At 55.6% G+C, this 27794-nt stretch overlaps 1 protein-coding gene across 3 annotated transcripts; it reads right to left on the minus strand.

The window, feature by feature from the left end:
- Positions 1-115: 115 nt before the first annotated feature.
- On the minus strand, positions 116-25874 carry ASIC1 (acid sensing ion channel subunit 1). Of its 3 annotated transcripts, XM_055394937.2 has the most exons (12): positions 25361-25874; positions 24132-24508; positions 23335-23530; positions 5579-5729; positions 4853-4980; positions 4406-4556; positions 3969-4025; positions 3350-3503; positions 2851-2942; positions 2575-2654; positions 2383-2487; positions 116-2227 (listed from the first exon to the last, which is right to left on the minus strand). In XM_055394937.2, exons 2-12 carry the CDS (start codon positions 24491-24493, stop codon positions 2123-2125), a joined length of 1581 nt encoding a protein of 526 aa, XP_055250912.1. In that variant the 5' UTR covers positions 24494-24508; positions 25361-25874; the 3' UTR covers positions 116-2122. The 3 variants fall into 3 exon arrangements, with proteins under 3 accessions (XP_055250912.1, XP_088693055.1, XP_088693056.1); XM_088836929.1 differs by lacking the exons at positions 23335-23530; positions 24132-24508; positions 25361-25874 and adding an exon at positions 8317-8961; XM_088836930.1 differs by lacking the exons at positions 23335-23530; positions 24132-24508; positions 25361-25874 and adding an exon at positions 8317-8961 and having other exon boundaries at positions 4406-4559.
- Between the last annotated feature and the right edge of the window lie 1920 nt (positions 25875-27794).

Consider the following 27794-nt stretch of genomic DNA (forward strand, 5'->3'; position numbering starts at 1 on the left):
CCCTCCTCCTCACTCCTCCCTGATTGTGTGGCCCCAAGCCAAGCTCAGCTCTAGGCACTTAGTGGGAAGGCCTAAATACTATTCAACTAAGAGAAGAACGACACTGAACAGGAGATGGTTAAAACCCAGTTTATTAGACCAGAGGCATGCGTCACCCATTGCCCTGCCTGCTGTTCCCCATCCACTGCACACCCTTTGGCCTTGCTCCTGCTTCCCTCTGGAGAGGTCTGATCTCTAAGGAACTCCTGGGAACCAAGAGTTGCCAAAGATCCTATGGCCTCACTCTCCAGCTCCAGGCCAATGCACAGATGACCTGCCACAGGTCTTGTTCTGGGGTTGGGGGCAGCTGGGCAGAGAAGGCCTGGGAAAGGGCAGGGCTCTGGCCTGGGAGGAGTGCCTGGTGGAGGGTGCATGGCAGGTCCTCTACCTCGCTGGTTTCTCATTAAGGGAGGAAAGGAGGAACAGAATAGCAGAGCTTTCAACGTCCCCTCTAGGCCTGTCTCTTTTGTCCCACTATCAAACGGTACCTCACCAGAAAGTATAAGGGATGGGCTTGGGTATTAGGTGAGCAAAGAGGCCTGGGCATCCAGAAGGAGGCAAAGGCCACTGACTGAAGACCTCAGCCTATGCGGGGCCAAACCCTGTTGCTTCCGCTGCACAGCCATCAGCTCACAGCTCCCTCTGTCTCTGCCACCCTTGCCTTAGTGTGCAGAGTAGATCTCCATCCCATGGGTGGGGGCTCTCGCTGTAGCAACCCCTTCTCTGGGGAGGCCGCAGTCAGCCAGGCAAAGGACAGTGGGGTGGGTGGAGCAGGGGAGGGAATGTTAAGGCTGAAGGGAAGGCAAAGGAAACCCAGGCTGGGGGGACAGGGTGAGGCCAGAAAGAGGCAGAGCTTGTAATTCACAGCTTCCTTTATGTCGCCACCGAGACAGTGCGAAGGTTACAATGCGCGTGTCGTCTCCTTGTGCTTCTTAGAGGGATGTGTGTACACAGTACAGACACCAGGGGAGAGTCCAACTCTTTATACAGGCGAAGGCATTCAGAGACCAGGGAAGGGGTGGAAACACAGAGGGGGAACTTGTAGGAGGGGTGGAGAGGGTTGTTCTTAGAGACACAAGGGGATGAAATAGAGACAGAATCGGGGGAAAGTATATACAGAGATATAGCAATATAGAGTCTGTATCGTATAGAAATAGAAAATGCAGATGAAGTTGTTGAGAGAAGCAAATGTTTCAGAAGAGGACTTGGGAGAATTCCATAAGAAAATTTATGGATGTGGCCCTCTGCAGGGGCCTGGGGGAGAGGGACCAGTGAGGTTAGGCACCAGTGCCCGGCTCCCTGAGCTGGAAGCCAACCAGCTGGATCTTTTATGGGTGGCAGAGGAGGGCTGCCTCTTGCGATTTCTCTCCAGCAGCTCTGGGGTGGGGCGTGAACTTGCAGGTATCAGGATGTGGCCTACAGCACCAGGGCCACATCGTGTCCCAGCTCCACTTCTTCAGGGGACCCCCACTCCCACTTCCCTAGAGACTCCACAGGTTACCAGGTGGTGGGGGGAGAACAGACATGACTCGGGGTCCTGCCTGGAGACTTGGGGTTGGGGGGGTCACTGGGCTCAGAGGGTCTCTTAAGGCTGGGGAAGCCCCCCCCTACTAGCCCTCCCCTTCAAGGTACATTCTCTGGTTTGGGGCCAAACTCCAGACCCCGAGGATCCCCTCCAGCCCCCACTGGAAGGGGGCTTTGGTGACTGGTGGCAGCAAAATGTAGGTGGACACTCAGATGACAGACAGCGGGACAGACAGAATTCAGGCTGGGAGCTGTGGGAGGCAGCATGGAGCAGAGAGGGGCAGCCTGAGATCACTTGCCCCATTCTCTCTTTTTAGTTTCTGTTTTAGATTAGTTTTGTTAAAAAAACAAAACAAAAGAAAGGGATGGAGGCGGGGAGAGGACTCTGTGGTTCGAGACTTCTTCCTCACCACATTCAAGAGGAAAGGACCGCCCAGGAGTGGGGGGCTGCCTTGGGAGAGGGGAGTGAGTCCCCAGGGCAGATGTGGGGGGCAGCTGGGGGCCCCCTTGCTCTCCTAGCCCTCCCCTTCTAGGCCTTTGGTACAGTGGCCTTCGGGGCTCAGCAGGTAAAGTCCTCAAAAGTGCCTCGGGCCGGATGGTGAGGTAGGATGTTGGCCGCATACGTCATCCCGGCAGGATGGCCCCGGAGGCTCTCGCACGGGTTCTGGGGGAAGGGCACAGGACAGGGACCGGTTATCGGAGGGGCCGCAGGGGCCCCCGGGGCGTGGGGGAGGCAAAGGAGAAGAGGTGGCAAGGCGGGTGGGCCTGGGGGTCGGGGAAGGGATGGGGCGGGAGGGCGCGCCTCTCTCGCTCCCTCACGTGTCTTTTGACGTCATCCAGGCTGAGGGCCACGCCCTTGTCCGCGCTGCTCCGTTTGGCCTCCTTCTGGCACTTCCCTCGTCTGCACAGCTTGTGTTTTATGACCTGGGCCGGAAGTGGGGTGGCGGGTGGGTGGGCAGTCTGGAACCCAGCCCCTCCCATGGCCCCGCCCCAGCACCCCACCCCACTCACCTCATAGGCGTAGTCAAAGAGTTCCAGCACCGTGAGGATGCTGGCCCCGATGAACAGCCCCATTTGGCCTCCAATGTCACCTGCAGGGGGGCCCACAGGGAGGTCAGGGGAGTCAGGACACAGTGGGAGTGGCGGAGCTCACTGGGACAGGACAAGGTCCCTGGGGCCGGCAGGGGAGGAGGCCTTGTGGGACAGAGGCGAGCAGCCCGCTTCGGTGATAGGGTGTCACACCATGCCTGTGTCATGGGAAGGGGACAGGTGCTACCAGCAGCTCACCCAGGAGCCCTGCAATCTCATAAGCCTTCTTCTGCTCAATGGTCTCATAGTTGAGGACTTCAAAGAAAATGTCCAGCACCAGGATGTTCTCCCTGCAGAGGGGGTGGGAGAAGAGACCTCGGTTCAAGTTGCATTTCTGTCCCCTACTAAGCCGGGTGACCTCAGCAAGCATTCCTCACTGAATCTCAGTCTCTGTATCTTTAAAACTAGATGCTGATGTGGCTACCTGCCTGCCTTTTAGAGGTGTTGTGAGGATTAAATATGATGGGGTAATTGAAAAGTCGCTCCACACACCGGCAATTGTGAGGCAATCCCACTTACAGCCATGAGGATGAAGAGAGGAGGAATGAGAAAGGGGTGCCTCCTTAACGTGTTCTCACTTGATCTTCCCTCCATGCCCATCTGAGACTCTTTGGTGGCCTTCCCTGTGTTCTCAGTTTCCTCCTGTCTGCCAACCCATCAGGGCCCATCCCTTACCCTTCACAGCCAGAGCCCTTACCCTATGTACTGCTCAGACTTGTTGAACTTCTTGGCCAAGTATTTGGCTGATGCTTTGCTGGGGATCTTGACCATGGACAGCTCCTTGCCATAGCGGGTCAGGTTGCAGGGCATTTCACACACACAGTACTCCTGGTCCTTCTCCACCAGGAAGTCTGCGTCAGCCAGGTGAGAGGTGCCCGTTGAGTGGTGCCCTTCTGCCAGCACCTTCCGAACACCCACAACCTGGCTCTGCCCAAAGGAAGCCTGAGCCCCCTTCTCTTTTTCTGACTTGTCCTTCATTACAGCCCTGTGCCCAGCAGTGCCAATCCCTCAACCAGCCATCCCATGGATATTTCTTAATCCCCATATCTCCTTCTCTCAGGGCCCTCCGGGGTCAATCAGCTGAGGTGCTGATGAGAGCAGGTGAGGGCCAGCCCTCCTAGGTGACCCCTGTTCATTATTCAGAGGGCCTCTAGCAATGCTATGCCCAGCCTTGCCAGAGTCAGACACAGGAGGGTGCATGTGAAGCCTGATCCAGGAGTTACTAGAAGCTTCTGAGAGCTTGCTCTGAGACCCCATGCAGACAGCTGGCAGCACCTCCTTCCCTCCCCTGACTTCCTTGGGCCAGGGGCACTCACCCAGAGCAGGATCTGCACACTCCTTGTACTGCTCTGGAGTGCAGTACGGGGCATCCCCTGGAGAGGAGAAAAGATAGCAGTACAGGATGGAGTTGAAAGGGGTCTTGTGACTGGTGGTAGCAGAGGCCTAAATGCTGGAAGCTGGGATAAGATGGGAGGGTAGGAATAGTCAGTGCCTAGTCTGTACTGGAGGTGACGGTGACCCACCGTATAGTCCATCTCTCCTGGACCCTTCTCACCAATCCCTATGGGTCCAGCCAGGCACTGATGTCAGAGAGGCAAGAATCATATGGGATAGACTGGTGCTGGAACTGGGGTGAGGAGAAGCCAGCTGGTCTTGCTTGCACGTTGGCAGGAGGTTGACGTGCATGGGGAGCTGGTGAGGGGCGCTGGGGGCTGAGGGGCCTGGGACTGTGTTTGGAAATCTGGGGCCTGACCTGGCATGTGCACCATGCGGCAGTTACAGTTCTCCACCAGGTAGCGTGTCTCACAGTCAATGCGGCAGGCGGTAATGCTGTAGGAGTCGAAGAAATCCAAGTCCATGGTAACAGCTTTGCAGGTGCCCCAGGGCGGGGGCAGGTAGATGAGCTGCTGGGAGAGCCGGGGAGCTGGGGGGTGTGGGGACATCTCCCCGAGTCACCTTGATGGACTCCTCTGACACGATGCAGAACTCGGGAGTCCTGCCCCCTCTCCCTCTGTGGCCTCTGAGGGTCTCAGAGTTTATGGAGCATCCCATTCATTAGGCCATTCATGCTCCTGCCTAGTCAGATGGCTACCCGGGCTCCGACTCACCTGTCCTCCCCATTACTGATTGCCCGCCACTCCACCTCCATCTTGAGCCCCCAGGCCCCGCCCTCGGGACTAGCTTCCTGTAGCCCTCTCACCCGCTGCTCTTGGCAAGCCACAAAGGTCTGGAACCCTGGGGCGACGCCAAAGCCCAGCTGGTCGATGAAGGGAGGCTCATCCTGACTGTGGATCTGCACTTTGATGCCTGCTTCGAAGGACGTCTCATCTACGGGAATGAGAGGAGTGTGTGTTGGGAGGGCTTCTTCCTCCCTAACCTTTTTCAGAGCTGGGGCCTCCTCCCTCTCTTGAGACGACCACAATGAGACTAGGAGAGGATAGTTAGTCCAATGAGCCCTGGCCCTTCCCCAGTCTCCTTCTGGATTCACCAGCCCAATGCCGCCCTGGTGACCCCTGCCTTCTACCCACTTCTTCTCTTACTTGGCTTCCATCACGCATCTCATTGTTTCGGATTATTTCTCACTGTCTCAGAGGCTCTCCATTGCTCCCCCTCCATTTCTCCCTTCTCCCCCATATCTCTCTGTCCTAAGGCCCCTGAGACCAGACAGACGGCAGGCAGCCCAAGAAGAGACAGTTATTTATAGAGTGAGTGGCGGCCACGGCTGGAAAGCGATGGCTGGTTACCTTGGAGAGTAACTGAGCCAGGAAAGGGGAGCCAGGGAAATGTGAGTGTAGCTGTCAGGTAGAGTGGGAGCTGGAGATGCTGGGAGGAAGGAAAGAGAGCGCACGCCCTGCCTCAGAGCCCCTGCCAGAGGCTGAGGCCTGGAGCCACAGGGAGGGGGCTCCCCCCGAGAGAGGCGACATACCGGTTTCCCCCCACACGGGCAGGTACTCGTCCTGCTGAATGTCCAGCATGATCTCCAGCCCGTTGCCCGTCCCACCCTTCATGGTCTTCAGCCGTGGGCGCCCATCTCGGCCAGAGTTGAACGTGTAGCACTTTCCATACCGCGTGAAGACCTGGCCGGGGCAGAGTGGAGAGCCTGAGAGTCCTGCCAATACCCTCTGCCCACCGGGGACTGTCTACGGACCCTCCAGCTGGTGGAGTTTCAGCCCTTTAGGAATGATCCCTCCTGAGCAGCCCACTCCTCATCTGTCCTCCTCCCCACCCACTCCGTCCTTCTTTGGCCGGCTGTGTGCCCTGGAAGGCTGATCCCCGAAGGGTGCACTGCCTGTGTGCCTTTGCCATCCGACTGGCTTCAGGTTGGGTTCCACCCATGAGAGGTATCAGTGAGGGATCAGAGAATGGAAGGAGGGAGCTGCAGCATGACGTTTGCTCAGTTGTGTCTGACTCTTTGCCACCCCATGGACTGTGGTCTACCAGGACAGGAGGGAAAGACCGGGCCATTTACCTGCAAGGGTTCTGAAGGTGGCTTAGACCCTTCCTGACTACAGATCCTGCCAGGGGGCTCCCTGCCTAGCACTGTTGCCTGTTTGTGTTCCTTTAGCTTGACTCTGACAATTTCCCTCTATTTCTGGTGCCTCAGGCCCCCTCATTGTTTTTCTATACTCTCCTGCAGCTCTGTAAACAGTCCCTTTGTTAGTCTTTCCAACTAAACCATCCAAGGGGTGACCCTTTTCCTGCAGGGCCCCTGCATATATAGCTCCATCATCTGACCTCATCCCTGCCACACTTCTGGTCCCTCCTGGGACCCTCTCCTCAGGCCCAGGGCCTTCTGAGACATATCTTCTCTTCTCCTAGATGTCCCCCCCCAAGGCGTGTGAAACCCTGTCCTGCCTGTGACCACGCTAAGCTTGCTCCTTTCCTCTGCCATTATCCCCTCGTGGTCATCATTGTCCCATCATCACCAGAATTATCCAGGACCTGGCATACTCGCTAATGCTGGTGCAGAATGGTGAGGGCTGCAGGAGAGATCTCAGCCCTAGGGGCAGGACCACCACCGCCACCACTCCACGCCACAGAGCAGCCCCTCCTGCAGCTCTGATTACACAGCCACAGAGAGAAAGGTGAACCAGTTCTTTAGGGTCCCTTCCCCACAGCCTCCCAGAATGCCTCCAAGTTCCCCTACGTGAGGCGAGTGTGCTTTTACTCCTGCAAGATGGTGACAGAGTCCACAAAGCAAGTCACAAGGTGAGTGCAGACAAGGCCCAGAGAAAGAGAGACACAGTGTCAGGCTGGACTGGGGTGGGGAGGGTGTGTCGGTTGCTAGGCAGTAGAGTCTTTGCCCCCTTCCTAGAACAGCCTCCTCCTTTCCTCTCTGGGAAAAAATTAAAAAAAACAAGAGCACGCCCCCATTTTGTGGGTGAGGTCCAGAGATGACGTAGAGAACTCCTAATCCCCCAGCCCCACTACCAGGCTTTGTGGCACTGAGCCACAGAGTCCAGGCTGAACACACACCCCTGCCTACCCCTTACCTGGGGAGTGAGGAACTCCTGGTGGCTGAGATGGGCTGGGAGCTGCAGCCCTAGCACTGGCTTCCAGGGCTGTGCTGAGGACCAGTGGACTCTGCTGCCACCTGGTGGTTCTGCCTGAGAAGTGCCTCCTCTACCCTTAGATCGCAGAAACCAGATCGACCCCTTCCTTGTCTCATGTTCCTCTAACTCCCTGCCTGTCTGAGGTCCAGAGCTTGAAACCTCCAGGTCCCTGTCTGTCTGTAGTCAGTCCATGATGCACCAACATGATGACACCCACCGGCCCCTGCACTAGGGAAAAGGTGGGAGGATGAGAGATGGGTGTATGGGAGGAGAAGCCTGGCATCTGGCACCTGTAGGGGACAGGAGGGCACCTGTCAGGCCAGATGAAACTGGAGCTGAGCTGGGGAAGAGGATGGGGTGTCACTTGGTCCCTCATCAGGGAAGGCCCTAGACGCTACTAGGCTTCCCCTGGGAATCGGGTCCCTGGCCACTTTGAACTGGAGGGGGAAGGGGGAGGATTTGGAGGAGACCTGTTATTCTCCCTCAGACACACATGTGCGTGCGCGCGCACACACACACACACACACACACACATACACGCATGCACACACACATACACATGCACACATGTGGTAGGAGGAGCACAGGAAGACCACATGAGGATGCTGCTGGCAGGGGGGTGCTGGGGTGGAGGGGGTACCCCTACCCCTCTGCCTCCCTTCCACACCCTTCTCCTGCATCTCCAGAGACCAGGTGGCACTGGTCCTAGCTCCAGTCCGGGGGTGACCGTCAAAATTGTTAAGGCCAAGCATAGGCACTGGCCACCAGATCGAAGGCTGACCTCAGTGACAGAGTCAGGTCCGGACCCTGCTGGATCACAGGGAGGTTTGGGAAAGGGCTGGACACGATGGAGGATATTCGGGGAGACGCTGAAGGCTTTGGGGCAGCAACTAGTTACCAACTGTGTATTCAGGATTCTAACAGGGAGGGCAGTCCTGGCACAGCCCTGGAAATGGAGCCCAGCTGCAGACCCTGGGGCTCCCGGGTGAGGGCTCTCTGAGGCATGTCACAGGAGGCGGGTGGCCTGGGGAGGAGGGGCAGGATGGTCAGCAGCATGGTCACCATGCTCACAGTCAGTGCGAACATGGCAGACACCGTGGACTCCACTCACCACCGAGAAGTTGTGAGGGCCACAGGGCCCCCCGCAGTAGGAGCAGTAGAGCAGCATGTCTTCCAGCCGGTGACAGGAGCGGTTGTAGAAGCGGTGCAGGTTAAAGGGCTCCCCCGAGAAGGCCTCGGGCCCTGGGGGGGCGAGCGGCACCCCCGGGTCGTCGCTTTCGTCCAGCCCCAGCATGGGGGCCAGGTACAGCAGGTCGGGGTAGCTGAGCTGGGACAGCCTCACTGCGTTGGTGTTGCAGAGGGTGACCGCCGGGAAGGCCAGCTCTGTGGTGGCCACTTCGTCTAGCAGAGTCACATGTGGGTAGCTGAGGTAATAGGCAACTCGATCCCCTACCTGGCACAGGAAGGCGCCCAGTGCCAGGACAAAGGCCACTGCCCACAGGGCCTGCCGCGGCCCAGGACCCCCCTCCACGAAGATGTGGTTGGTGCCGTGGAGGGTGCAGCTATTGGCGAAGGCCACCAGGTCCATCGGTGAGTCCCCCTTCCTCTCTGCCTCCTTTTCCTGCTCTTCTTCCTCCTCTTCTGAGTCTGAGCTGTCCCGCTGCTGCCGCTGACGAGGACCCCATGCATCTCCCAAGGGCCCAGGGGCCTCCTCTCCAGAGGAGAAGGACACGGAGCAGAAGATCTGGATGGGCATCTTCTCCGGGGGCTTCCTGGCCCCGGGAGGTTGGCGGGAGAGTGGGGACGGGGCTGTGACCCTAGGCAGGGTCCTCCAGTCCTCTGATCAGGTCTCTGCCGGCCCCTCTCGCCAGGCCTCCGTGGCTGAGGTGGGCGGGGCGTGGAGAGGACCAGCCTGCCCTGCCAGGGAGGGCGGGTGTCTGAGCCAATGAATCATTGATGGCAGTGGGAAAGGGAGGCTGATGGAGGGGAGGGGGGCTGGAGCCCCTTTCCTGTCGCCAGCTCCAGCAGGACTGACAGGGTCAAGGACAGAGTGGAAACCCTGGAGAAGCCCTGAGGCTCCCACCTCTCCAGGTGAGATGAGCCCGAGCCGAGTCCTCCGGTCTCACTGCCATGACTTCAGCCAGCAACAGTCTCTGCCCTCCCCCAAGACACACCCCCCTTAGGCTCCCTCTCCCCCTCCAGTCATCCCTCAGCCCCCTCACCCTCATTCTCTCCTGATCTGGCCTTTCCTCTGAGTTATCTGAGCCCCCATACTCACTCGGTCCCTCTAATTAAGCTCTCATTCTTCTCTGGCTCCCCCTGATTTATAATATCCCCAATTAACTAATTTATCCCCCACTTCTCGCCATACACTCTTACACGCCAGGTCCCCTCTAATTTTTCCCCTCTCAACTCCCTCCTCATCCCTGAGCTGACTGCAGTTTACCATCGGTTACTCCCTGAACCCCTAATCACCCCCTCAGCCTCCAGTTCCTTCTAGCCATTGTTGACTCCATGGACCCTCCCCTCCCTCCGCTGACCCCTGCTCTGCTTCAGTCAGCACCCCACACACATTGAGCTGCACTCCCTTCTGTGGCTTGGGGGACAGCCCAGGTTCCATTAGCAGAGGCCTCTCGCTGACCACAGACTCATTTATAGCCATTTCCCAGCAGTGGGGGGAGGGACCCTGTCTCTCGCAGCTGAGAAGCTTCCTGGCAGATCAGTACTCCCCCTCCCAGCTTGCCCACCCCCAACAGTCCAGGAGAGCAGTTGCAGGACTTCCCTTCTATGATACTGACACAGGGTCCTGGGTCAGGTAGAGAGTGCTGGGAATCACCCTGGGGTACCCCCAAGTCCTCAGCCTTGCAAGTACCCCCAGCCCCTGCGTCTCTGATGCTCCTGTCAACTCATCAGTCCCCACCCCCAGGCCCCTGGCACCGCCACGTGCTCCGATTACAAGGGGCCACTGGTTGAGGAACTTGAGCCTCCAGCCAAGTCTCCAGGGCCTAAAAGGTGACCTGAGGGGAGGAGAGGAGGAGGGAGGAGAAACGAGTTAACCCTTCCTCTGCAGGGCCAGAGGGGGGACAGTGGGGCTCGGGCAAGTCTGCTTGGGCCTTTCTAGTCCTTAACCATCCCACAGCCCCAGCTCCTTCCCCTCCTTTTCCTCCTCGCCCCTCCCTGCTCCCACACATCTCTCCTCCTCCATCTGTATGTAGAGACCCTAGAGCATGTCGAGGATGGGAGGCAGGGGGCCGGGCTCCAGCAGAACTGACTGATGTGGGACCTGTGGCCTCAGCCTTGCTGCCAGGGACACAGAGGCCCCAGAAGAAGAGCAGCCTTCGAGATCTGGTCCCTCTCCATCCTTAAGCCACTGCCCTCAGACTGGCTGCCACCTCTTTCCCCTAAACAAACGCCTCCCAGCTGGTCTCTCTCACTCCCCGCCCGCCTCCCTGCAGTTTCTCCCCACCTTAGTCCATGCTATGTAATTCTGACCATTCTTCCACTTCAAGACCTTCTCTCACTCCCCAGGGCCTCTTGGTAAAATTCAATTCCCCACCCCTGAACCACTACCCCACACCCCAAAACCTCCAAGGCCTTGGCAATTTATCCTCAGCTTCACCTCCCCACCCTACCCAGTCCAGCAACCAGCGTCCAGCCACCATGTCCTCTTTCATTCCACAGACACACTAGGCTCATCCACAGTATCATGCGTTCCTTGGACTCTGGAAACTTCCTACTCATTTTTCAAGACCCTGCTCACATGCTATCTCCTCCGAGAAGCCTTCCCTGATTCCAGGGCATAGTGAGTACCTACTCAGAGCCCTGAAGGATCCAGGGATGCTCAATTCCCTTTGGGCATGCACAGTCATCAGTAGCTCCTTAAGGAAAGGGGCTGTGAAAATGAAAGAGCAGGACCCAGGGACCACGTGGAGAAACAGGAAGGAAAAGACCAGGAACACCCAGGCCAACCAGAGCTAAGTCACTGTCGAGATGAGGCGAGACCTCCCTCATTTAGCTGTTGTCCTCAGGCTTCTCCTGTATGAATTTATGGATTCTTTTTCTGTTTCCTGTCCCATATGTGTTTTCTTCCTGCTTACCAGACCTCAGCTCTTGGAGTGCTTTGTGCATGCCCAGGATGCCGTTTTTTTCAGAGGTGAGTTCCAGACTCGGGTTGGGGGTGGGCGAGCCTAAATTGAGGCTTGGGTTGGGGAAGCTGCAGGTGCCCTTGCGCCCCAGGCCCACTAGAGGGCAGCGTTTCCCTCCTGCAGCCTCCCTGGAAGAGGAAGTAGATTGGACTTCCAGAGGGAAGGAACTAAGACAGGGAAGTTCCCTGTGCTGGGCCTCCCCAGAGAGCAGGGCAAGCACACCCGGAGCAGCTTCTGAGAGCAGCAAATCTGCTGTGGCTGGACACTTCTTCCCCCACTCGAACACAGAGACCCACCCACACCTACACTCAGCCCTCTTGTGGGCAAGGAACACACACACACACACACACACACACACACACACACATAACTCACACACATACACCCCATAACTGCTCCTCCTCCCTCCTCCACGCTCTGACATTCTCTCCTCCTCATCTTGTTCTGTTGGTAGATAATCCACATTTCTCACAGTAACAGGGAGATGAGGAAAGGGTTAAGCCGAACACACAGACTCCCCTGCCAGCATACACAGGGAAGGGCCCAAACATCACACACTGGGAACAACACTCAATTCTGCACCCTCCATCCAAAGATGCAGCTCCTCCCCACATCGCTGCCTTCCCAGGACCTCTCGCAAGCCGAGCGTGGCCGCCCAGTGCTCCCTGCCTTCCTCCATCTCTTTCTGAGCTCCACCCACCCCTCACATCTATGGAAATAGCTGCGTTTCAGTTGATGCCTCAGGGGATTCACATATAAAACCCAGCAAAATAAGCAAGTCTGAGTAACTTCTCCCCATTTGATAAATGGGGAGACGGAGGCACAATGACCCATTCAAGTCTCATGGAGAGCAAGCAGCGGGCTTGACACTACGAGTAGGTCGTTCCTCACTAAATCCCTTCCTTCTCCACTTTTGCATTTACTCATCAAATCTTTCCTGAGTGTTCATGTGCTGAGCACTGTGGGAAAAAGATAAAGGACTGGGCCCTTATGGAGTTTATCATCTAGTGCGGGAGACAGGTTTTTTTTTTTTAATTGCAAAAATAAATACTTAATTGTAAACTATGATAGGTGCTACGAAAAAAATAATATGGTTCCATGGAAGTGAATGACAGGGGAGTCTGACCCAGACCAGAAACTGAGGAAGGTTTCTCTGAGAAAGTGATGTTTGGACTGAGATCTAAAGAATAAGGAGGATGACTTCCCTGGTGGGCCAGTGGTTAAGAACCCCTTTTAATGCAGGAGACAGGAGTTCGATCCCTGGTTGGGGAACTAAGCTCTCACATGCCACAGAGCAACTATGCCTAAGCACCTCAACTGCTGAGTCTGCATGCCACAGCTGGAGGGTCCACGCGCCACGTGAAAGGTCCCAAAGGCCACAACTAAGACCCAGCACAGCCAGGTAAATACTTAGAGAATAAGGAGGAGTAACTAGGTGAAGGTCTGCTTATGTATGTGTTGCTGGGGGTGGGGGCGAAATTCCAGAGCACAGAGTCACTGCAAAGTCCCGAGGGGGAGGAGCTGAGAGCAGGAGGATGGACCCCTCTGGGCCTCGAGGGCGGGGTAAGGATTCTGGTCCCATTTCCCCATGGAAGGATTTCAAGCCATCAGAGCAGTGTTTTAAAGAGACCACTCTGGAAGAGCCTGAGGGCTTCTACAAGTTCTGTTAGGAAACCACTGGAGCAGTTAGGTGAGACATGGAGCCATGGGGTGGCCTCAGACACGGAGATGGAGTGGGGATGTTCAGGAGGCAATGCTGGAGATCTGGTTAGGGAGGAGAGGGAGATGGAGTGCCCGGGATGGTTTCTAGTTTGCATAAGTGGGTGAGTGGCTCACTAGATCAGCAGCACAAGTACAGGACAAGTTTGGGAGCTAAGATGATGAATTTGGCTTTGCATATGCTGGGTCCTTGGAGCCTTGGGGAGATCCAAGTGGAGATGTTAAGTGAAAAATTGGCCACTGGAGCTGATGCTAAGAGGAGAGAGCTGGGCTGAGACATACATTTGGCAGTTGTCAGTGTATACATGGTAATTGAAGTCACGAGTGAAGATGAGACCGCTCAGGAATAGAATATAAAGTTTTTTAGCAAAGACAGGAAAATGGTCTGATTTGGCAGTATCCGTTCAGGCTACAGAATCCTGACTTATGGTTCAACCACAGCTCCTAGCCATTGTGCTCGCATGCTCAGTCACTTCAGTCATGTCCAACTCTTTGCGACCCCATAGACTGTGTGGCCCACCAGGCTTCTCAGTCCATGGGATTCTCCAGGCAAGAAGACTAGAGTGGGTTGCCATGTCCCTCTCCAGGGCAACTTCTCAACCCAGGGATCGAACCCGAGTCTCCTGTCCTGCAAGCAGATTCTTTACTGACTGAGCCTTCAGGGAAGCCCTCCTAGTCATAGACCCCAGAGAAATGAGTGCATGTGGCACCCGAAAGACAAGAAAAGCATGTTCACAGTAAATTTATGTATAACAGCCAAACACTAGTAACAACCCACATGTCTAGCAAGAGTAGAATGGATAAATTTTATACTATTCACATAATGAGGTACTACACAGCACTGAAAAAGAACTAACTTTATATTAACTCAGAGACCGAATCTTCCAGACGTAGCCATGAGCAAAAGAAGACCAACACAAACATGTATATATTGCATTAAGGTTACATAGTCTAGGAAGTTCAAGAACTGGGGAAACCATCACAGTATTGTAAAGTAATTATCCTCTAATTAAAAAAAAAAAAAGAACTGGTGACCCTTACCTCCACTGACAGGAGTCAGAACAGCAGTTAACTCTTGTGGGGTAGGATTGACTAGGAAAGGGTCTGAAGGAACTTTCTGGGACTCTAGACATGTTTTACAATTTTATATCAATGTAAATACACACTGATGTAATATATAAAATATTACATAAATACACCAGGGTAAAAATACACGAATGAAAAATTCATCAAGCTGTACCATTAAATCACGATTTAGAAGAAGAGGAAAGTTTGAGATTGAGACTTGGGCAGTGCCAGCGTTTAATGGCCAAGTGGAAGAGAACAAACTGGCAGAGACACAGGAGTACTGAGACAAAGCAGGGGAATCAAGAGAATGCAGTCATCAGACCAGAGAGCCATGCGAAAAGGAGGTTGTGGGGGACTCCCCTGATGGGAGTGTGAAGAATCTGCCTTCCAATGCGGGGGATGAGGGTTTGATCCCTGGTCAGGGCAATACTGGGCTTCCCTGATAGCTCAATTGGTAAAGAATCCGCCTGCAATACAGGAGACCTCGATTCAATTCCTGGGTCGGGAAGATCCCCTGGAGAAGGGATAGGCTACCCACTCCAGTATTCTTGGGCTTCCCTTGTGGCTCAGCTGGTAAAGAATCCGCCTGCAACGCGGGAGACCTGGGTTCAGTCCCTGGGTTGGGAAGATCCCCTGGAGAAGGGAAAGGCTACACACTCCAGTATTCTGGCCTGGAGAATTCCATGGACTGTACAGTCCATGGGGTCACAAACAGACCCAACTGAGGGACTTGCACTTTCACTTTGGGGGAAATACTAAGCCTGCATGTACCAACTAGATAGAAACCCCCATGGGCTGCAACTAGAGGATGCCAGCAGACCTCCATGAAGAGTCTATATGCCGCCACAAAGACCCAAGACAGCCAAAAATAATAACAATAAATAAATAAAGCGAACCTGCTTTAAAAAAAATAATAAAGGTGGTGGTAAACCATTTTGAATGATTTTTGAGACATCAAGGATAAAAAAATGGTTGTGGATTTTGGACACATGGAGGTCACTAGTGGCCTCCACGAGAGGACAGGGGAAGAAGGCAGCCTGAGTGGATCGGAGAGTCAGATCGAGCTGAGAAAACGGAGATAGTGGGATCTCTTCATCAGTGTTAAGGATATTGTCTGTGAAAGAAAGCAGAGAGAGACTGTGGGAGCTGGCGGGGGGCGGGTAGTGGAGTTGAGAGGTTTTTTGCTTTGTTTTGTTTTTATAGTAATGCCCAATAAATATTAGCTGTCACTATAGCTATACATTTAAGACGTAAGAACCTCAAGCATGTTTCACTATCAATGGGGAAGTTCCACTGGAGAGGCAGGATCTTTAAGGTAAATTCCCACAAAAGTTAAAGGAGATCAGCTGGTAAGAACAGGTTGAGATTTCAGCTTAGATAAGATGGATGTTCCCCTCCGGGGGCAGGAACCCAGAGAAGCAGAGAGATCTTGTCTGAGGCTTCTATTTTCCCTGCGAAGCAGGAGGCGAGGTCATCTGCTGAGGGTGAGAGCAGGGCTAGGAAGGCTGGCGCTTTGAGAAGTATGAAGAAATTTACAGTAATCATGGGGAGAGCAAGTTGACCAGGAAAACACAGTGGGGTTGCCAGGGCAGCACTGCAGGCCCATATAAGGATGTTGATCATGAACACAATGTGATTCAAGCCTGCCTGTCATGTGACTTCCTCTGGTAGAGAGTGGCTGAGGAAGCCAGGAGTGGGTCCATCTAAGGCTGTGCTGTGTATGCTGTGCTAAGTTGCTTCAGTCTTGTCCAACTCTTTGCAGCTCCATGGACTGTAGCCTGTCAGGCTCCTCTGTCCATGGGATTCTCCAGGCAAGAATACTGGAGTGGGTCACCATGCCCTCTTCCAGGGCATCTTCCTGACCCAGGGATCAAACCCATGTGTCCTGCTTTGGCAGGCAGATTCTTTACCACTAGGGCCCTGGGAAGCCCCCTGTAAGGTTGGGACTTGGCCAAATGGTGCAACGAAGAAGCAGGAGTCACAGGATGGTGCAGTCAACCTGAGGCTGGGGATCTTCTCTTTTACATCCTTTTTCTTCCCCTTCCTGTCTCACCCCCACTGTCTCTTTACAGATGGGGAGTTGGGAACCCTCCTCCATTACACACATCTCCACTCCTGTGGTCACCCACAAAGAATCAGGGCATAGAAGATCTGAAGTCAAGCTTACACTCTGGCATTTACTGGCTCTGTGGCCTCAGGCAGGTCATGTAACACTTCTGGACCTCAGTTTCCTCATCTTTCAGATGAAGATAATTAACATCTTCCTGCCTCCCAGAATTACAAGGATCACAGGATTTAAAGGGAACTTGTAAACTGCAAAGCGTGACTGAAAGAGAGGATTGATTTTGCTGGTACATGCCCCGCATGGGGCCGAGGTTCACGGGCACACACGCTCTCTCCCGCGGCCACATGAAGCGAGCTGCATGTGTCCCCAAGCACAGCCACCCCTGTCTACATCACACCCTAGTCCACATCCACACACTCCACTCTCAGACGTACACAGAGAGGGGCACACAGGTTCTCGTACACCTAGGGCATGTGTGTGGTGTGTGGTGAGGAAACCGGAGCTGGCTGCTGCCCAGGGTCAAGGCCACTGCAACATTTTCTCTCCCCAGGGATGTTCCCAGCCAGGCACAAAACAGCTGACATACCAGAGACACTCAATACTCAGCCATACAGCCCAACCTCCCAGGTTTCGAGGACTGTCGGCCACATGGATGGGGCAGATGTGAGGAGCGGGAAAGGGTTATCTTTCCAAGAATTCATAGGAGCTCAGAAAAGACACAGCTTGCCCTTCTTCTCCTTCAGGAGTGGCGTTGGAGAGCCTGGGGTGAGCATCTCTGTCCTTAGAGTTTCTTAACGGAACTTCCCCTCGAGGTGACTGAAACTACACTGCAGTTTCATGTTCATTTCAAATTTTTCCACAAAGATGATGTCTGATGCATATATCTGGGAAATGTACTGCACACCCATTCCACCCGTGGGCCAGCAGGCGCTAGCCAGAGAGTCCCAGAAGCTGAAAGAGAAGCTGCCCCCTGGCAAATTTAAAAATCCATTCAGAGCCCCCTTGGCTCACAGGAAATTGAGAAATGGAGCCAGATGAAACTATGCCCAAAAGAGATCCCAGGAGCGCCAGTGCCCAGCTTCACCCTCCACTCAAACCAGGCACCCTTCTCCTTCGAGCTGTCTCCTTCCCTGCTTTGTCTCCCAGAACCCCTGGCCAGAGTTCTGATCCCAAGGTTCTCAGCCGGAGAGTACAGAACCCTGGAGCCACTTTAGACGGACAGTGAGGGACAGCTCCTGCCTCCAGAGCCTGACCAAAGACAAGGACACTTGAGGGAGAGAACTAGACTGGTCATCAGCAGGAGGAGGCTGGGGTGGGGAGACATCAGACTTTCTGGAAAATTGGAGTTTCGGAATAGCTGAGCTGGGCTGGGGAGATTGGAAGGGCTCCACCCAGATGATGAGGGTCCTCTCATGCCTGGCATGTGATTCTCTACTCTGAAACCCTGAGGCTTCCTTAGCACCTCCCCTGCACTTTGTGCCTCCTGGGGTTACAGCACGTGGCTCTAAGCTCCGTGAGGGCAGGGACACCGTCTGCCTGCTCACCACTGCCCCCTGGTGCCCAGCATGGGGCTTGGCACTTCTAAGGGGCTCAGAGGGTCACAGGAAGGAATTCAGCGAAGCTTGTGAAGAAAGCCGATCGCCGAAGAATTGATGCTTTTGAACTGTGGTGTTGGAGAAGACTCTTGAGAGTCCCTTGGACTGCAAGGAGATCCAACCAGTCTATTCCAAAGGAGATCATTCCTGGGTGTTCATTGGAAGGACTGATGCTAAAGCTGAAACTCCAATACTTTGGCCACCTCATGTGACGAGTTGACTCACTGGAAAAGACTCTGATGCTGGGAGGGATTGGGGGCAGGAGGAGAAGGGGATGAAAGAGGATGAGATGGCTGGATGGCATCAACCACTCGTTGGAGGTGAATTTGAGTGAACTCCGGGAGTTGGTGATGGACAGGGAGGCCTGGGGTGCTGTGATTCATGGGGTCGCAAAGAGTCGGACACAACTGAGCAACTGAACTGACTGACTGACTCTCCCGACTCCAGCCCTCCTGCCTAACATCCAGTCTCCCTCACCATCCGCAGGAATTCAGATTGCCTTCCATAAAGCTGAAGCATGCTCCGAGCCACCTCCAGAGTTTGCCAGCAGAGACATTCAGACCTCTCAGCAGGCCTCCCCTTTGCTTCCTGGATGCACACCAGGTGCCAAGGCAGCCCTACCTTGGAGGTAGTTCTCCGCTGGCTGGAGCAGAAGAAAGCCCAAGCTGCTCCTCCGCACCCCTCCATTTCCGGCTCTGCCCCTAGAGGCACTTACTTACATCAACACCCTATTACTTTAGCCAACAGCCGGAGATCAATTAACTTAGAGTAACCTCTTAGCTGACAGCAGTCTGGGAGAGGGGCGGAGTCAGACACAGCAAGGGCCGGGGGAGGTGGAGAGGGAGGAGGTGAGAGAGGAAACTGAGTCACCCAAGGGTTCTCTGTGTGTGTGTGTGTCTGTGTGTGTCTGTGTTATGAGAGAGACCCCAATGCAGCGTCCCCTGGATTCTTGCAGTGGGCGCTATTCAGTCACCTCCCCTCCAACCTCAGACACTTCTGAGAGCGGGAGAGATGGGAAGGGTAAGGCTGAAGGAGGCGCCCAAGAACGCCCGAGGGCGGCCTGCCCTTTCCCCAGAGCTAACTTCCGCCCGCCAGCTCCTCCTGTCCCTCCGCAATCCCTGCAGGCTCCCCCATCCGCCCCCGCTTCCCCCGACAGACACAGACCACCAGGCTTCTGGACACCGCAGCCCACTGACCCTCCTTCCTCTCTCTGAGAGTAGCAGTCTGAGCAGCCCCCCACCAGCAGCCCCTCCACTCCCTGCCCAGCTGGAGGGAAAAGACCCCGGGAGTGAGGTCAGGCGCTCCCCAGGGGCCCAAGGTCTGAGCTGCTGGGGGGCCGTGTGGAGTGAGGGGTGTCAGTGAACCGGCAGAGCCAGCCCTGGAGACAAGGAAGCTCTCACTGCTAGTCCTGGCTTTCCATGGGACCGACAATGCCTGGCTCTGCTCGCTCTAAGATGACCTCTGCCACCAGGCTCTGGGTCCCAGGACCGCCCCTCTCATATCAGCATCTCGTCTCCCCAAGGTGCTCCAGAAGCCCCCTGTCCGGGTCCGGAGCCTTGGGAGGATTTACTTGTCCACCTCCTCACTCCAGCTTTCCTCTGAGAGGTTTCTGCCGCCACTCCAGGGTCCCCCAGGGATTCTTGTCCCCTACCCCTTGTCCCCAGGTCCACCCCCTCCTGAAAGAAGACTATCCCCCCTGCACACCCACCCCAGGGTTTCCATTCTCTGCCCTTCCCTTCCATCTCTTGCAGGGTTCAGAGATGAATTCCCACTTCTCTCTCCCCCAGGCGAAGGCTCTGGGTCTCAGCTGGAGAAGGGGGGTGGCACAGGGCACACTAGGCCACCATCTGCCAGCCCCCTCCCCTTGGAACTGTTCAGCATTCCAGCCACGTCGGCGCTCCCACTGCCAGGGACAGATAAGGTGCAGCTGGAGGCTGGCACCAGCTGCGACTGTGCTCACTCCCCCCTGGCCCCCACCCAGACACCAGCAGACAGCTGCGCCCCTGGCCCCCTCCATGGAACCCCTGCCCTGCCTTGGCCTGGCTGGCCTCAAAGTGGGGTGGGTGAGTGGAGTCTCAGACCCTGTTGCCCTGGCAACCAAACACCCCATCAAGAAGGAGAAGAGGAGGCCAGGGAAGAGGGGGCCTGTGGGTGGGTCTTTGGTAGCTCAGGAGAAAGCTATTGAGGTCAACCCAACCGGGCTGCTGCGGGGAGCTCTTCCCCATGGCCCTCTGCCTTTTCAGTCCCCAAAGGTTTCCAAAGCAGCTTCTCCCAGATTTAGCCCAGGTTCCCCTCACTCTCCTGAGCTGACTCTGCCACCACTGGGGGGATGGACCTGGCCAAGCCACTTCTTCGATCACCAGGTTGATCCCTGAGGTTGAGCAGGATTCAGAAGCAGATATGGGGAAAATGCTTGTGACTGCAGACCCTACCCGGGGAGCTGGTGGACCAAAGGATGCCCTTCCTATGCCCCCTTCACCATACTCCAGAATCAAGGGTCCTGTTTTTGGATGAAGGTTGCCCTTGGAACCTGCGAAAGAGTTCACATGTGTCCACACATTCTCTATTTTGCAAACACATTGAGCTGGCATTGGATGCCTGGTTAAGAACCTCTACTCTCAAGGCAGCAAAAGATGCCAGGATGGTCTCCCTAAACTCTGATCTGACAGACAGATGTTTTCTCTCAGTGCTTCATCTGTCCAGGGGCTGGATACACACCTCTTGGCCTAGCAGAGACTAGCAAGGATGGAGAGGCAGATGTTAATTAAGGAGGAAGAAGGTGGAGTATCAGGCACGAGTGTTTGTGCCCCTTAGGGCCAGAGAGCTGGAGGAGAGTGCCAGCACCCTTCTCCACCAGGAGATGTCAAACATGGACTCACAACCAGACTCCCATGTGTACGGACATCCCTTTGGGCAGAGTAGAAAGGGACTGCGGTGAGGTCAACGTAAGATGGTAGAAGGAAGGTCTGAGAAGCTTGGATCCAGCTAGATTCAGGGTCAGGTCTTTCACATGGGCTTAGAAACAGCAAAAACCTAATCTTCCGTGACAACCCAGGACCAAGAAAGTGCCAGTGCTGGGGCTGTGGGATTCTAGTCAGGTATCTCTCTCCCTAGCAAGAGGAAGAACTCTCATTGCTCCAGAACTCTGTGGACCAATCATATCTCCAGCTGATTGTGTAGGGCTGTCCCCTCAGACAACATGGACCAATCACATTTCAGTATCTCAATTTCCATGAACCAAATATATCTTAGCATCACCACTTGGAATCTTCCTGGACATAAAGGACAAATGAAGCTTCAACTGTATACTTTCTATGACCTAACTGTAACCCCACATTTTGCCTTAGCACCTTCCCAGGTCGAGCCAATGAATTCCTGTCCTTATCCAAACTCTACAAACCATTTGCTCTAATGGGTTTTCTCTTTCTTTTTTTAAAAAAAATTTGTTTGGCTGTGTGGCATGTGGTATCTTAGTTCCCCAACCAGGGATGGAACCTACAACCCCCACCCCCAGTGGAAGTGTGGAGTCCTAACCACTGGACCACTAGAGAAGTCCCCTCTTTCTTTTTTAAAAAAATTATTTATTTTAATCGGAGGCTAATTACTTTATAATATTGTAGTGGTTTTTGCCATACATCGACATGAATCAGCCACAGACGCACATGTGTTCCCCATCCAGAACCCCTCCCACCTCCCTCCCCATCGCATCCCCCAGGGTCATCCCTCTATCTTTCCTGATGGTCCCTTTTGCTTGAGGGCTCTGGCTTTCATTTCCACCTTCATCTACAGCTCTACTACCCTTGGAAATATAGTTGGTGAGTCTGAGAGCCCTTTGGTCTTGGGCTCTGGGGAATCTAGCACTCGCCTGCTTTGAGGAAGAAAAAGTGGGAAGGAAATGGTTCTTGCATCACACTAAGCTCCCTATGAGCCTGGCTCCGCAAGGACTGTGGTCATGTAAACTTTGTCCAGCAGGATTGACAAAGGCCCATGAAACTTGTCTCAGAGCAAGGCTTAAAGAGATTGGGAAGTCTTGTATAACTTCAGAGGAAAAAACAAGCATGACCACGGTTCTAACCTTTCTACACAAATGCAGTCCATGCTCCCCTAATGCTCGGGAGGAAGCAAGCAAGTGTGGGAGAAAATGGGCAGGGAGAAAAGGGGAGGATCTGAGAGTGGAGGACTAGGGGCAGGTACAGAGAGAAGACTGGAGAAGGGACTGGCAGCCCTCTCCAGTGTTCTTGCCTGGGAAATCCCACGGACAGAGGAGCCTGGCAGGGCTACAGTCCGTGGGGTCGCAAAGAGTTGGACACGACTGAGTGGCTAACACACACACACAGAAAAAGAGTCCTAAGGAGACTGAGCTTTCAAGAGCAATGGCCAGAGTTGGACGTGAACATGGTGACTCCAGGGTCAGCAATATTAATGCGAAGAGCACACTGCATTAGGACTGAGACATGAGGTCTAATCCTGAGCCTCTCACTAGCCAGCTCTGTGAGCTGGGTGACTCATTCTACCTCTCCGTCTCAGCTTAGGCACTTGTTCAATAGAGATAAATATGCCCGTTCACCCCAGGGGCTGGAGGAGAGCCTGGAGAGGGTTCGGAAGAGTTCAGGCCTCATCCTCACAGTTGGTACTCCTTTTCACACATGGCTTCAGTTCCTCTGGTCCCTTTCCACACTCTGCCTGATTTTAACCCCCCAGCAACCTGTGTGACTTACTCACAATCACCTGGCACATAAGATGCCAGTCAGTTCCCCTACTCCTCTCTATTGGGGTGCTGGCTTTGAGGCAGCCCCATCTGTGGCGGTGGGCAGGGGGTATGAGTATTTGTGGGGCTTCTCTACTTCAAGAAGCAAAGGGAATCTCCAGTTCAGCTATGCTATGAGCCCCAAATCATCTCTTCTTCCTCAGACCCTGACTATGGGCTGGCAAGGGGGAACCCAACCAGACACTGTGTGTGTGTGTGTGTGTTGGCCAGGGGCAGGAGTGGCACAGAGAGAATTACCTGTCCAATTTTTTAAGAGAAAGCTTCCCTTTCTTCCCATGTTTCATGCTGCAGCTCAGACTTTAACTCAGACCACCTGAGGATTTTGTTAAACTGCAGATTCTGACTCAGTAGGTCTGAGAAATGGGGTGGCAAAGTCCTACCTTCTGTTCAAGCTCCCAGGTGGTGGTCGTTGGACCACATTTTGAGTAACAAGGCTGCAGCTTACCCACTGCCACCCCCAGCTCTGACACCTGTGCCCCAGAAGGTAAGCTTGATGGGGTGGGGGGCTCTGCTAGGCTCTGTGTGTGTGTGTGCGTGCACGTGCGCACACATACACACACACACACACATCTATGCACTGTAGGCTCTCTTTCCTGCCATCACAGACACAAGGCTGAGGCCCTCACTAACAGCAAATGCTCCCCGCCAAACTAAACAAAGTCCCCCTTCTGCCAGAAGTGAACCCTAGGAACATACAACATCCTCCCCAGAGGCCCTCCTCAGGGGGTCTGGCTGACACACGCCCCTGCCAGCCAGGGGACACACTCACCACCTTGAAGTCCTCAGCACTGCAGGCCTCCCCCCGGAAGTGGCAGGAAAGCAGCATGTCTCGGATGTCGTGCCCCGCGCGGTCATAGAACTCGCGCATGTTGAAGGGCTTGGGCTTGAAGCTGCGAAAGTTGGCCTTGTCCTGCAGTATCTCCAGCTGCTTTTCATCTGCCATCTGCGTGTCTGGTATCTCATACCTGGAGCCCAGGGGTGAGCAGTGCATGGATTGGCAGGATCTTCAGTTTCTGCCTCCATTCTGCCTCCAGTGTCCCATGCCCAACTCGGGGGGAGGGCAGCATCCAGCCCTGGGCAGAGGCTCAAAAGAAGAGCTGGGTGTGTCTAGAGGATCTGCTCCCTGGGGTCTGAGAAGACAGAGGATCTGCACTGGCTGCCCAGGGGTCGGGCATCTGAGCACAGGGGTAAGGGTGGGTGGGCAGAGAGCTCAAGGCAGGAACTATGGCTTTCATACCGTGATTTCTACCCTTTAAAGACAGTATGCCCGGATCTCCCAAGAGAGGAGAAAATTGAGATGTAGTAGCAAGAGGGTGGGCAGAGGTCACTCCAGAGAGTGTGACCATGTCACACAGCTCAGGCTGGATAAAGGCGGAGCTGTTTTGAATCACTCTGGGATCAGAGATTGGGTGCCCTTAACTGGGTGCTTGGCAGTACCCCAATTCCTTTGCTGTGAGTGGCAGGTTTGGGGGGCTGGAGGGCAGGGTTGTCTAGGCTGTACGGTGGGCCAGAGAAGAAGCACCCTGATGGGGAGTCTGGGAGTGGGGATGGGTGGGAGCCCCCCACCTGTTGTTGAGCAGGGCCAGCAGCTCCCCGGCGTGGTACAGGTCATTCTTGGAGACTTGGCTAAAGCGGAACTCGTTGAGGTTGCACAGCGTGACGGCAGGGAAGGTGAGCTGGGAGGCAGCCACCTCGTCGAGCTTGGTGACGTGGTGGTAGTGGAAGTAGTACTGCACACGCTCGGTGCACACACACAGCAGCACAGCCAGGGAGCCCAGGAAGCAGAGGGCCCAGAGCGCCCGCTTCAGAGACAGCCGCTCGTAGGAGAAGATATGGGCCAGGCCGTGCAGGGTGGAGCTGCTGGCGAAGGCCTGGAGGCTCGCAGGCTGGAGGCCACCCACCTCCTCCTCCTCAGCCTTCAGCTCCATCCTGGCCGAGGGGACCTGAGGGGAGGCGGGTAGTCAGCCACTGCCCTGGCTTGAGAGCACATGTGGCGTCCCTCCAACTGGGTCCATCCGGAGTGCCCCCCTCCAGAGGTCACTGTCTCTGGGGGCAGAAGACTTCTCTGGTGGGCAAGCCCAAAGGTGGCTGCCCTGTGGACACCCTCTCTGAAGAGGGTTCCTGCCAATGCAGGGACTTGGGGGTCAGTTTAGGCCAAAAGAATGCCCTCCCAGGGAAGCCTCCTGGACCAGGGTTGACCCCAGATGTGGTCATTCCAGGACGAGAGGGAAGTCCCCATATTCCCACAGGCAGGCACAGGAGTTCCCTCCAGATGTGGGGTCACTCTGGGACAGGAATGTCCACCCCATCCTGGAGACGGAAACTCCCCCAAATGGGCTGAACCCGGCCTCAGGAGTTCCAGGTCAAGGGTGTCCCCGGGACTGTGTTTTCACCCCCGCCCCCGACCCCACGAGCTAAACCTGGGTCGGAAACCCCCAGGGAGGCAGAGAGGGGCCCAGCCTGTGTCCACACCTGCGGGCGTCTCCAGTTCTCAGAGCGGCGCAGGCTGCATGTGTGCATGTTTGGGGTGGGGGCTGGGGGTAGAGGGCAGCCCGAGGTGGCTGCACAGAAATGGGGGGGCGCGGTTCCCTCTGACAGCGAGCTGTCCCCGCCCCGGACGCAACCCCCCCCCCCAGTCTAGCTTCTCGACGCAGCCAGATGCCCTGCTCGGCCCCCGCCCCCCTCCCCAGCCACCGAGGCGCCCCAGAAGCTGGGGAAAGCGGCAGCGGAGGAAAGTCCCGGCTTCCGGGCGCTGGGGAGTCCCGCAGCCAAAGGCGGGGGGATCGGAGACCCACCTGAGGGGGCTTCGGGCACCCGGCAACCGGCGGCGGGTCCTGGGGCGCGGGGCCGGACGCGGGCTCAGCGCCGAGCCGCGGAGGGGCTCATGGCCCGGAGCGGGAGCCGGCGGCCGCCGCGGCACGCCGCGCAGAGCCCTGCAGGGAGCGGCCCGCCCGGCCCGGCCCGGCTCGGCTCCGTCCGCCCGCCCGCCCGCCGCGCGCGCTCCCTCGCTCGCCTCGGCTCGGTCCGCCCGGGCTCGGCGCGGTGCGCGGTGTCTCAGCCCCGGGATCTGCAGGGATCCATCGTCCGGCCGGGAGGCGGCGGGGGAGGGGAGAGGGCGCGCGTGCGCGCCTACGAGTGTCTGCGAGGCTGTCTCTGGGCCGCTGTGCGCGCGGGGACCCCGGACCGGGGAGCGGGATCGAGGGTTCCCCTCGCTGCCTCGCCCCCTGCTCCTGGCCGCGCTCGGCGGCGCTGCCTCCCTCGGGTCCCGGAGCCGTCTCCCTGCTTGCGAGGCCCTGTGGCTTGTGTCTGACTGTGGTGTGTGTGTGTGTGTGTATGAGTGCGCGCGCGCGCGCGCACGGAAGGGAAGGTGTCAGCCCCCAGCGTCCCCCTCCCCGCGCTGTCTCCTTCGGATCGATGCTCCTGCCTCTTGCTGCTGCTTCCTCTGGTGGCACACAAGCGCGTGTGCGCGCGCGCGTACACACACACACACACGCAAGCTCCGAATCACACTTGACTGATATCAGCACTTGCCCGTGTGGAGACATAGACACATATACAGACCAGAGTCACATTACGCCGCTCACAGCTACATGCACCCCCGCCCAGACACCCACACACCCCAGAGGCCTGGCCCACAGAGCAGGAACTCATGAGCTTACAAGTATTCACCTGCTCTTATCCTGGCTACCCACCGACAAGTGACACGTACACACATGTACATATATAAACAAACAGAGCAGTGGCCACCGAAACCCCGTCCTGGTAACACTGGCCTTGCCTTGGGGGTGGGAGGCGGCGGCAGGTGTGCAGCTTCTCATTGCCAAACCTCTAAAGAAGGAACAGAGGAGGGAGGAGAAATAGCCAGAGGTCAAGGAAATTAGGACAGAAGTCAAGAAACAGGGAAAGAGAAGGGAATGGGGAGAGGTGGGAGGTTGGGGGGTTGGGGGAGGTGGACAGGAGGGTAAGGGATGGAAGGGGAAGCTGTACTCAGGTTGGGAGCTAAATTCCGAGCCACTGAGACCAGGCCTAGTTGGGGGGGATCTTCTCCTGTAGCTCTCACCTCTCTCCTTCTCTTCCTCCCTTCTCCTCTCTAAGAGGCCTTGGGGGGCCCTCCCTATCCAATTAACAGAGTAGGAGCAATCAAAGGGAAGTTGTTAATTTGCTGATGCTCATTAGGGGCTCTTAGCACGAAGGCTGTTGAGGTCTGATGGTGTCAGATGATGATGAGGGGAGTGTGGGGGACAAGAATTCTATCTCTAGCCACTCCTTCATTCCACTTGTGGGCTGCTGCAGCTCTGGGAGAGGGAGGTGAGAGGTGTGTTCCCAGGGCTTTAAGTCAGAATGAGAACCTATAATGAGAAGGGGCTGGCACGGAGAAAAGAAGTTGGATGAGAAGTTGTGAGGGGTTGGGGACCAGGGGCACGTGGAACGACAGGGAAGGGAGCTAGAGATCCCAAGAGGGAGTGTAGGCTTAGGGCTGCGGAGGAGGGAGACTTGGATTCAATTACTAGATTCTTGGTCAAGGTGCTACCAGGAAAGGAGGATCTTAGATTGTCCTCTTGAATTGTGGAGCTGTCCAGCAGCACCAGGCTGTTCCAGAGAGCCGCCATGTGCCTGGGCAGCCACTGGGTGGCAGCACCCTCCCAGATACTTAGAATCAACGAAAGGGGGCATTTGGGAGTGGGATTTCAGCCTGGGAGGGCCCCAAGCAGGGATCTGAGGAAATCTTGGGCAGAGTCTGATTCCTGAATTCCAAATGACTTCAGGAGGAGGGGTGGACCATTTTGAAGCATCTGTAATTCCCCTAGCTCCCCACCCTCGCAGGCTGAGTGACACATAGAACTTCTTCAAATGGCTGCAAATTGCTTCAGTCACCTGGGATATTACTGAGGGAGCAGCGGGGGTGGAAGGAAGGTGATGAGGTGAGGTGGAGGCAGGCAAGGACTGATTGAGGCCAAGGAGCAGCCTCAGAAGGAGTCTGGGGGAAGGTAAGAGTGTGAATCGGGCAATCTCACATCCCAGACCTGGCTCTGCCATTCAATAGCATGAGCAGGTCCTTGACCTCTCTGAGTTCAGTTTCCTCATCTGTAAGATGGGGATAATATTTATATCACAGGAGATTCTGAGAATTACATGAACTAATGCATAGAAACAACTCAGCACATTAGTTTGTACTCAGTAAATCCCCAATAAGTAATAACTTATTATTAGCATTACTGTTTGAATCCA

The sequence above is a fragment of the Moschus berezovskii genome, chromosome 6 (assembly GCF_049115385.1).
Source record: "Moschus berezovskii isolate FMDL1 chromosome 6, NW_MosBer_1.0, whole genome shotgun sequence".
In the NCBI taxonomy this organism is placed as follows: domain Eukaryota; kingdom Metazoa; phylum Chordata; class Mammalia; order Artiodactyla; family Moschidae; genus Moschus; species Moschus berezovskii.